Source organism: Hyperoodon ampullatus, assembly GCF_949752795.1.
Source record: "Hyperoodon ampullatus genome assembly, chromosome: 2".
Classification (NCBI taxonomy): domain Eukaryota; kingdom Metazoa; phylum Chordata; class Mammalia; order Artiodactyla; family Ziphiidae; genus Hyperoodon; species Hyperoodon ampullatus.
This window is the reverse complement of record NC_136915.1, coordinates 75957281-75969041: the sequence shown is the minus strand read 5'-3', so window position 1 is coordinate 75969041 and position 11761 is coordinate 75957281. Positions and strand designations below refer to the sequence as shown.

General features: G+C 39.9%; 1 protein-coding gene across 1 annotated transcript; it reads left to right on the top strand.

The window, feature by feature from the left end:
* Positions 1–3356: 3356 nt before the first annotated feature.
* On the top strand, positions 3357–10540 carry LOC307047827 (UPF0690 protein C1orf52). The gene is made up of 3 exons (XM_079696512.1): positions 3357–3647; positions 4289–4487; positions 10404–10540. Exons 1-3 carry the CDS (start codon positions 3372–3374, stop codon positions 10475–10477), a joined length of 549 nt encoding a protein of 182 aa, XP_079552638.1. The 5' UTR covers positions 3357–3371; the 3' UTR covers positions 10478–10540.
* The last annotated feature ends 1221 nt before the right edge of the window (positions 10541–11761 follow it).

Genomic DNA, 11761 nt, shown 5'->3' with positions numbered 1-11761 from the left:
ATACCACTTGGCATGTGGGATCTTACTTCCCTGACCAGGGATAGAACCTGTGCCCCCTGCAGTGGAAGTACTGGAAGTGTGGTGTCTTAACCACTGGACTACCAGGGAAGTCCCTTGATAAACATTTTCTAAAATTTAATTTAGTTTAATTATGAGTTCTTTTGTGGTTAGTGATTTTTGTCTCCTGTTTAAAAAATCTTTGCCTATCCCAGTGCTGTGATGATAATCCCCTATGTTTTCTTCTGGAAACTTCGTTGTTTTCATTTCACAATTAGCTCTATGATCCATTATAAAGTAATTTTGTGTACAGTATAAAGTAGAAGTTAAGTCTTGTGGCTACTGTCCTTTTACCTAAGCAGTGTGAAAGGTAGCAGGAAGTTTCACGCTCTGTCCCTATCTTGTATCACTGCATAAATAAGTACGTTGTTGATTTTGGAGGGGAAAAAAAAGCTAACCAAGCAGGGAATCAATCTTTGTTGTTAACTGTAATCTTTTGAGGGCTTTCTGAAAGAAGAGCTAAATTTAAGCACAAATAGTATGTGGGTAACTTGAGTGCTGCTCCTAAAGGCCTTACTCTGATCTTGCCACTCTATTTAATTATCAGACAGTTGTCCTTTACTGTGGTGGTTCCCAAACTTTGCTGCCTATTTCAGAATCACCTGGAGAGCTTTTAAAGATCTGGATGCCAGGCTGTGGAAGCTAGTCATCAGAAGTGAGTAAAAATTTCTAGGTGATTCCAACATGCAACAATGTTTGGAAACCACAACCTTACTGGGTGCCAAATACAGTGGTTGGTGTTTCCACATGTGTGATCTTGTTTTTAATCCTAATAACAACTCTGCAAGGAAGGTTTTATTGTTACTTTTTTTTAACAGACAAGAAACAACCTCAGGATAAAGTATATGGCTTAAAGTATGTGGCACAGCTCTTTAGAATTAAAATCTAGGGCTGTTTGACTCCAAGATCAGTGTTCTTTCTACAACTCCATGCTCTTTTATTAACATTTCCTAGACGGCAGAAAGGTAAGAGTGGAGATTGTGTATTTTTTCACTCATAATGCAATATTTATTGATTACCTATCATTTTATGTGCTGGCGATACAGTGATAAAACAGACAATGTCTATGTTCTCAGAGAGAACTCACATTCTAGTTGGGGGAGACAGTTAGAAAATAAACAAGGAAACCCTGATAATTCTAGTTGCTGTGGATATAAAATAGGGCATGTATAAGCTAAACAGTAACTTGGACCAAAGTGTTTATAGCATTATGAGGGAACTCCTCTCAAAGCAGGCAACATTTGGACTGAGGCCTAAACCATAAGAAGGAAGGAGCCAGCTGTGTAAAGTTCTAGTAGGAAGTTTAGGCAAAAGTAACATCGAGTGCAAAAGTCCTGAGGCAAGAATGAGCTAGTGAGGACCACACAGGCCTATATGGCTGGAACGTAAGTATGAGGGGTGACTAGGGAACTCAGGAGGCCGGATTGAGATGAGGTTTCACAGATAGCGAGGATCAGATATGGAAGGATTTACAGACCATTGTGAGAAGTTTGGATTTTCTTCTTTCTTTTTTGTATATTGAAATAAAAGAGCTGTATTAGGGACTAGTATATAACATTTGCATACATTTTCAGGGTATTATACTATATTCCAAAAAACTGTTAATGCTCAAGGGGCGTTGGGCCATACTGTATCAGCTTGACCTCTGGAGGGGCTGGAGGCTATGTCCACATGACCAATCCCCAATAAAAACTCTGGATGCTAAGTTTCGGGTGAGCCTCCCCAGATGGCTCCATGCATGTTGTCACATGTCTTTGCCGCAGAAGTTAGTACTGTCTGCACCTCCACTGGGAGAAGACAGCCAGAAGCCCTGCATGTGGAAGGCTCCAGCACTCTGCACCCTGCATCTCTTCCCTTGGCTGATTTTAATCTGTATCCTTTAGCTACAATAAACCATAATCACGAGTAAAACAGCTTTCAGAGAGTTCTGTGAGTTCTTCAAGCAAATTACCAAGCCTGAGGATGGTTTTGGAGGCTCACAAACTTTGCACTTTGGGACCATCGTTTTCCTTTGTCAATGTAAGTACTTGGGTGGAAAATTTTGAGAAACAGATCTACACCCTCATAAATTATAATCCACAATATTTATCGATCATCTACTCAATGACAGGCACTGAGCTAGGTACTAGGAATATAAAAATGAACAAAGCACACTCCAACTCCTTCCCTGAAGGAGCTCACAGACATTGTGCTATGGGACTGGGAAAGAGTGAATAAGATAGACATCTTCTCTGCCTCCTGGAGGTGAGTGTATCGTGTAAATGAACAGGCATCCTGTGAACGTTTACACTGATACCAACTTTACTGCTTTCACTTGGGTATAATTCCCTCTGAGTTCACGAGGAGGAGTCAAAGATTTCTAGTTTCCCTCGGTGGCTAGGCACATGGTTATGTCATGTGTTGTACTAAGAGAGGGAACACAAATGCAGAAGCAAGTTATATGTAAAGACAAGTTACTGATCTTTAAGTGGGTGTTTGAGACCCCAGCACGATGTCCATACATAAAGTTTAAGAGCCAAATGGAGGTTTGATTCAGAACTTGAGAGGTTGGAGTTGGAGACCCGGATTTGGGAGTCACAGCATTAAGGTAGTTAATGCCCTGGAAAGGGATGGTCTGACTTGCAACTTTGTAACACCCTCTACAGATTGTTAAGTGTTGCTGAAAGCTGGTATAATATGTTGGGAAACACCAGCATTTAAGGGCCGTACAGAGCAAAGCAGGCATGGAAGGAGGCTGACAAGAATCCAGAGAGTTTGGAGGACCCCCAGAGTGCTGTGATGCAATACAAGAGAAGTTCCATCAAAGGAGGGTGTTCAGAGTGCGCTGGAATGAGGTCAAGCAGGAGAGGATTCACTTTGGGACTTGGTAAGTCCACTTACCCATAGAGGTCTTCCATGACGACTGAGGGAAGCACATTGAGAGTAATTTTATTTCGAGGAAGAGATGCTGCAGGATCAGGAAGAAATCCTGGTCTTTCTGGGCAAGGGCTTTAAGGTGGCAGTGAAAAGACAAAATTTTTAGCTTTTCTGTGCCTTTAATAAATTCTTACTGAATCTGAAAGTTTGGTTGGACCACTGCCTGAGGATCTGTCTCTTCTCAGGGGTCCTCCGAAAAGAGCATTAGAAACCTCTGATTGAGAACGTGCGCGGCCCCGCCTCCAATCCTTCAGGCCGGCCGCAGGATCACGGCGCAGCCGCCAGGGGGTGCAGACTCCGGGCCCATCAGCGAGACTTGGGGCGGGGTCAACTGCGGGGCGGGCCCTGGCACAGCTTCCGGTTTCCGGCGGAGCCATCGGTCGACGCGCGCAACCGTCATGGCAGCGGAGGAGAAGGATCCCCTGAGCTATTTCGCGGCTTACGGGAGCAGCAGCTCAGGCTCCTCGGACGAGGAGGATAACAGCGAGCCGGAGGAGACAAGTCGTAAGGCCCCGGATCCGGCGAAGTCGGCGGGCGGCTGTGGGAACAAGGCAGAGAAGCGGCTGCCTGGACCCGACGAGCTGTTCCGGAGCGTGACTCGCCCGGCCTTTCTCTACAATCCGCTCAACAAACAGATCGACTGGGAGAGGCACGTCGTCAAGGCGCCAGAGGAGGTGAGGTCCCCGACCCCGTTTCCCGATGTAGGTCCCGGCCTCCGCCCCCTTCCTCCTGAGCCCCCTCCTGGGGACCAGCTGTCCGCCCCACACACGCAGTCACCCCCTGCGGGATGCCGCACCACCCTCTCCCACCTCCAACCCTGGGGAGCCCGGGCCCCCTCCCCCAGCCTGGTGGGTGTCAGACCGGAACCGCAGCCCCGACCCCTTGTGAGGAGACCCAAACCTCCGCGCTCGGTGCCCTGACCCCGCGCGGAGAGGACTAACGGTGGTGACTCCCCCGCCCCCCTGCTGCAGCTTCTCCCCGAGACCCCTTCCCTTTGATGCCGAAGTGCCTGCGGTGCTGCCTCCAAGACAGTGTCTGCTGCAGCCTCCTGAAGGGGTCAGCCTTGGCGTAGTATCTCTGAGACTGGATTCTTCTTTGGTAACTAAAAGTTAATAGCTTTATTCGTATAGGGAACCCATTGGCTTTTCACTTAACAGTATTGTGATTTTGATGGAAAAATATGTCTTTAAACCTTAAAAAAGAAAAAAAAAAAGTCAGCCTGAACAATAAGCGAACGGCAGGGAGGTGCATGTGCCCATACCGATTATAGGAACCTCGGTTCGTCACAGTGTTTCTTAATGTGTTTGCTTAACAGCCTCCGAAGGAATTCAAAATATGGAAGTCAAACTGTGTACCACCTCCGGAGACCTACTCTACTGAGAAGAAACCTCCCCCTCCAGAGCTGGATATGGCAATAAAATGGTCTAACATATATGAGGACAATGGTGATGATGCCCCACAGAATGCTAAGAAAGCTAGGCTTCTCCCAGAAGGGGAGGAGACAGTGGAATCAGGTAAGGAAAGTCAGACTCCAGTGGTAATGCCTTTTGGTCCCTGTGATGAGTTTTAAGAGAAGGAGATGTTTAATGAATGAAACTTAAATCTAGTCAGTTAGCAAACTGATTGTGATGGTCTTTGGATGTCTTTTGCTGTGTGTGTGTGTGTTTGTGTGTGTGTGTGTGTGTGCTTAACATCTTTATTGGAGTATAATTGTTTTACAGTGGTGTGTTAGCTTCTGCTGTATAACAAAGTGAATCAGCTATACATATACATATATCCCCATATCTCTTCCCTGTTGCTTCTCCCTCCCTCCCACCCTCCCTTTTAATGTGTTTTTGAGAAACGTCATAAAATATTCAGGATTTAAAGTGAAATCTTTGATGTCTCAACCAGTAGTATATGTGATTTATGATGCCTTATTATTAAAGCAGCATGAGTTATTTCATGAACTCTTTGTTGTGACTGCAGTTGTGAAGTGCTGATGGCTTCATTTTATATTAAAGCAATTGTGCTTTAGAGCCAAAATTAGTGTCACAGAATGAATTTAACTGAGTATTACTACATACTAATTAACAATAGTAACAAGATAATGACTTAGTTGTCTTGCCTTAGTTCATAATATCATAATTCCATCTCTGGCTTAGACTGTAAGTAATCACAGTAATCTCTGCTTCCATACTTTTACCCACTCACCCCCTTGCCTCACTTGTTTAAAACCCTTCACCAGCAGCAGAGTGAGCCCTCTATGATACGCCCTGCCTTTTTCTCCACCCTCATTTCAGATGGCCCCCTTGTAGAACTTTAAGATCTTAAAATTCAAAACTGAACAGACCATGCTATTTTATGGTTCCATGCCTTTTAATATATGTTCCACCTTAGTCGGGAATGTTTTTCCCTCCCTCTTTGGCTAGTAAACTCATTCATCCTTTAAAATCCAACTCTAAGAAAAAGAGAGTTGGTAATATCTAAATCTCAGATATTACCTTCCTCTAGTTAATTATTTGCTCCTCTGTGCCCTGTATGTGCTAATGCTATTGATGGCACTTACCACCTTTTATGCGATTTTTTGTTCATAAGTCTATCTACTTTATGAAGATGAGTTCCTTAAACAGCAGGGTCAAGGTGTTATTTATGTTTGTAATACAGTTTGTAGTATATTGTGAGTATTCAGTGGATTGTTGGACTAAATATTTTTGACTATCATTTTTATGAAAGAGTGTGCTGTTTTTGTTAAACAAATTTCTGATCTTCCCATAATACAGCTGCTACTTAGCTCGTTTTACAACTGCAGAGAATTTTGTTTGTTTCAAGAGAAAGGGTAACAAACTGGTAGGAGTTCTTACTCCAATTTTTGTATTTTTGTTTGTGTTTTTTTAAGGAATAGGATATTTATTCATATCTAAAGTGTCTCTTCACAAAATTAATGCTTGTTAATTCCAAATGGGAAAAAAATAGTAACTTCATTTTGGAGTTACTTCATTATGGAGAAGCCTGGCAGACACCATTTTAATGAAGCGATTAAAGTGAACATCATAAATAACAGGACAAATCAAAACTGAGTGTCACTTGAACACAGCATCACGTTGGTGATATTCCTGCCGAACACAAACACACCCAAATTGAGGGATATTCCACAAAATAACTAGCTGAATCTTCAAAAGTATCAAGGTCATGAAAGTCAAAGAAAGATTGAGGAAACATTTTTGACTACAGGACACTAAAGAGATGTGACAATTAAATGCAATACACATTCTGAAGTGTATCCTTTTTTTGCTATAAAGGATATTACTCTCCAGTTTTGATTCTACCTGGCTTTCCCATTTCTTTCACTGACTTCCCAGTGTGAATTAGAAGTCACTAGTGAAGGTATCTCTTCAGTAAATGGCATCTTTTTGGACATGCCAAATGAAGTGGACATTAAAAATACCTCATATTTTATAGTATCTTTATATAATTAATAAAAAACACTTCTGCATAAATTACATTTGATCCTTACAACACCTTGTGAAACCATATAGGGAAATGTCAAAATGAGAGCTTATGTGACTTGTCCAAGATCTCAAAACTAGAAAATACCGAGCTCTAAAATAGTACCTTCACACAAGTTTTTAATTTGTTACTCTTAGCAACCTAGTACAGAAGTGGTTCATGATTCATTATTACTGTTTTGTAAACAAGAAGACAATCTCAGATTAAAGAATTGCCCAAATTCACACAGCTAGGAAGAGGCAGAATAGGAATTCAAATTCAGATCTTTAAATGGAAATGATGCCATATTAAACTGGGGTTTAGTCTCTTGATGTTTTGCAAGCGAGAGTGCTTGAGGAGTAGCTGTCCTGTGGGAAGAATGGCAATAAGGCCACTAGAGTTGATATTCAATCTAGGGTGTCATAGGCTGGTGCTCTCCTATCTTTGTTCCTATGTGGAAAAGGCAAGGTTTATATACCAGGACAAGCAAGTAGAAAGAATTATCTTTTTTTTCCAGCTTGCCTTTTAAGTTCAGATAACAGGAAATATGTGTGAGAGAATGCTGCTATTCCCATAGGTAATTTCTGACCTTTTGATCATATGATGGTCCTCCATTAGAAAGTGGATGTTGGCAATATCAAAAAACAAAAGGACCCCAGTGCTCAGCCAGCTTAAAGCTGGATCATAAGATTAAAAGATAATACTGAAATCTTCAATTTTGACTTTAATGTTGGTTGTTGAATGTAACCATCTTCTTTTTGTAATGAATACCTTTCTTCTTAGAAGTGATTTTTGCCATTTCAAACTCCCATACTATGTTCACAGATTGATTTCCCAACATCTTTTTTTAACCCCTTTTTTTAAAATTCATAAAATATCTTGTATTAGAAGCTCCACATTCTTTTTTTTTTTTTTCAATAGGAGATGGAGCAATCTCTCTCTTTTTTTAAATTAATTAGTTTGTTTATTTTTGGCTGCGCTGGGTCTTCGTTGCTGCACACAGGCTTTCTCCAGTTGCTGCGAGAGGGCTTCTCATTGCGGTGGCTTATCTGGTTGCAGAGCACAGGCTCTAGGCGCACGGGCTTCAGTAGTTGTGGCTCGTGGGCTCTAGAGCGCAGACTCAGTAGTTGTGGCGCACGGGCTTAGTTGCTCCACGGCATGTGGGAACTTCCCGGACCAGGGCTCGAACCCGTGTCCCCTGCGTTGGCAAGCAGATTCTTAACCACTGCACCACCAGGGAAGTCACAGAAGCTCCACACTCTTAAATATAAATCTCATTTTTAGATTATCAAATTACTTTGTTTTTATTTTTCCTTCTCATTTTCTGCCCTTTGGCCTTTTTTGCCAGTTAAGTCCTTCCAGATAAAGGAGCTGGGAAAAATTCAAAACTCATCATAAATCCTTACTACTTATCAACACTTGTTTAGTGGTTGTAAAATGTAGATGATTAAGGCTTAGATATTTATTGTAGCTTCATTAACATGTAATTAATCTTGAAGGTCTAACTAAAGTAGCTAATGCTTTTTTTAAAGAATTTAGAACCTTAGTTTCTATTAATAATTTAAGCTTGTTTACCTCAAGTGACATGAATTCCATAATATAAAAATTGTTTCCTTACAAGTTCATCTGTAGTATACGGCACAGAGTAAGAAGCTCAGTAAAGTTGATGATCGAACATTTCAAGATTTTTTTTAAGACAATTCCTTGTTATATCACTAGATGGCATTAGCTCTTCTGTTCAGTGACTGGTAGGAAGTTATTTTTCCAACCTCAGTAGTTTGTGTTTTTGTCGTTATTCAGTAAATGAACTTGTAATAAGTGACAGATTAAAAGCAGAAGTGTCTCAGGATGGTCTTTTTAATATATGTTAACAGTGCATTTTCTAGTAGAGTTAGAAAGTAATTTCAATTTTTATATTACTACTGAAAATAATCTCAAAAGTCAAGCATGATGATAATTAAGCACCAATTTAAAAAAAAAGGCCTTGGCTTGTTTAAACTGCGTGCCTCATCAGTTGGTTTGTAGAACAACTATTTTTTTGTAAACATGATAAACTAATGATTAAAACTTTGCTTTGTAAATTCCTGGGATGATTTGTTGATCTGAATTGTATTTTATCATACTGGCTACATAAATCTGTAGTGCTCTATGAAATATATGAATAACATCACCATGCTGTGTTTGAAGATGCATTACCTGCTGTTGATACTAATTATTGTCCACATCAACAAAGGAAATATTCTGAGTCAGGTAGTTAGCAGAAGGAAATTGAAGGCTTAAGGTGTTAAGTTTATTTTTCCCATAATGAGTTCGTGATCTGAAAAACAAAACAGATGAACAAACAAAACAAAACAGAAATAGACTCATTGATAACAGAGAACAAACTGGTGGTTGCCAGAGGGGAAGGAGTTGGGGGACAGGTGAAGTAGGTGAAGGGGTTTAAGAGGAACAAACTTCCAGCTATACAATAAGTAAGGCACAGGGATGTAATATATAGCATAGAGAATATAGTCAATAAGATTGTGATAACTCTATATGGTGACAGATGGTAACTAGACTTATTGTGGTGATCATTCCATAGTATATAAAAATACCGAAACACTATGTTTATACACCTGAAACTTAATATTGTGTGTCAATTATAATCCAATAAAAAAAAGGACAGAGCTCCCCAGTCTCTATCGAAGAATATTGAGAAATAACATGTAAAAAATGACTGTAAAGTCCTTTTGTAATGTGAAGTGTTAAGTAATAACAATAAAATTGGCATTGTTTTTTGACTGTTAATAAAAGGGACGTTGAAATGAGAAAAAAAAGTTTATGTTCTGATATCAATGGCTTCCCAAATTTTTTAATATGAAGTCCCCTTTCAACATCAAAATATTTTATAGGCCACCACTTGGTAGTTATTGAACTTTGAGTATCTGTTGATTGAGAAAATAAAGTACAGTGAATTCAGTAATGTGCTTAAAATAAATTTGTATTTTATAAATCATAACATCTTCTACATGTTATGTATTCCATCTACATGGAGTTCTTAAAATAATGCCATGCGTTTGTTCAGAGAGATGGGGATTAGCAGCTGCTCTGTGCTACCCTGTGTTTTGTTGAAACATGTAGTTGGATTGTTTTAATTGAATAAAAGGGCCCATTGTTTCAGGTTTTACAATATTTTTATTTATTAATTGGAAATTTTCTGTGAATACAGATACTAATAATATTTTAGAAAAGTGTAAAGGACATGGTTTTAATTTGAGGTTCTTCTCCCCTCCCCCCCCCAAATTCTCCATAATATGAAGGGGGGGAAGACTGTTTTTCTCTTGCCATGGGAATATTCTGACCATCCTAGGAATGGGGGAGAAAGTAGAACTACCTACACAGGACAAAATTGAAAATACAGTTTCAGTGAAACATCTACTTGTGAGAGCCTTTTTAACTTCAAAATGCACGTGTGGGGCTGGGGGTGGGGGGATGAGATGGGGGGAGGTGTTTGTGGGGGAGGGAAAGCAGATTGGAGGAGAAAGACTACCTGATAGACACTTACATAATGTCATGGTTAAATTGACATCTTTTTTGTAAAAAAAAAAAAAAAAAAAAAAAAAGAAAGGAATGTGTTCCGTTCTTAACATGTAGATTATATATTTAAATATCACCGTGTATATACTGTAGAATATTTGAGAATAGCTTTATCAGAACAAATTTTGATTTTCTCATTTTAAGCTATCTTAATATAGCACTGAAGGATCACTGTAGATTTTGTATAACACTACAGTTGAGAAAATTCCTTATTTTTACTTGCAATTTAAAATCAGAGTTCTGAAAGTTATTTTTGTGTTTTTTATTGGAAAACTTTGAAAGAAACATTAGTTGAGGATAACGATTTTGGTATAGAGTCAATGAAATTTTAATGCTTAATATTTTTTTAAAATTACTGATTGAAACTCTTCCTTTCCTATTTAAAGATGATGAAAAAGAAGAGCATACTTCTAAAAAGCGCAAAATAGAACCGGGAGAACCAACAAAGAAGAAAAAATAGAAAACAAATGACAAGAATTTATGGACTGTGAAACTTTGTTGAAATGAGGTTTTTTGGCAGATTAAATTGGTATTGTAAATTATTATGAAACAACATCTCCATGAAAGTATATGTTAATTAACTAATGAGTATTGGTTCAGGAACCTTCCACTGTAGAATTCATTTTTTATTTAAAACTTATATGTATTTAAAACTCAAATGGTGACTTGTGATTGTAAAATTGACAACACTTGGAAGCATTCTTGCTACCACAGAATTGGTGACATGCTTTGAGTTTCATCCCATGTTGACATGCCAATGTTCTATGAACCTTTTATAAAGGAGTATATATATATATATATTTTTTTTTTTTTTTTTTTTTTTTTTTTTTGTGGTACGCGGGCCTCCCACTGTTGTGGCCTCTCCCGTTGCAGAGCATAGGCTCCAGACGCGCAGGCCCAGCAGCCATGGCTCACGGGCCTAGCCGCTCCGCGGAATGTGGGATCTTCCCGGACCGGGGCACGAACCCGTGTCCCCTGCATCGGCAGGCGGACCCTCAACCACTGCGCCACCAGGGAAGCCCTAAAGGAGTATATTTTTTTTTTTTTTTTTTTTTTTTTTTTTTTTTTTTTTTGCTGTACGCGGGCCTCTCACTGCTGTGGCCTCTCCCGTTGCGGAGCACAGGCTCCGGACACACAGGCTCCGCGGCCATGGCTCGCGGGCCCAGCCGCTCCGCGGCATGTGGGATCTTCCGGGATCGGGGCACGAACCCGTGTCCCCTGCATCGGCAGGCGGACTCTCAACCACTGCGCCACCAGGGAAGCCCCAGGAGTATATTTTTAAAGTAAATATATTGTACTGTGAACTTGTAGGGTGCTTTTCAGCAGTGTTTGTACAGTGTAAATAGATCATGGAAATAAAATTACCAATATTACTATTACTGCATAACATTAACATTTGAATATTTGTGACAAGTACCCTCTTTGCCATGTGACATTCTGATAGTGGGTATTACCATTTAGGGAGTGCCTCCTGTGTTCCAAGTGCTTTGTGCATATATTATCTGATCCTCAGCCTAATAAAGCAGGTATTAATAGCCTCATTTTATAATAGAGATTAATTTATCCACGGTTACACAGCTAGTGAGCAATGAATTTGAGATTTAACTCAGGACACTTGAACTCCAAAAATATCACACTAAACCACCTATCTGCCAATCAGAATTTAGTCATCTTCGCTCAGGAGGAAACTCCTCTGCCCTCCTTATTTCTGTAATGATCCATATGGCCTGAAGACCATTAAAAA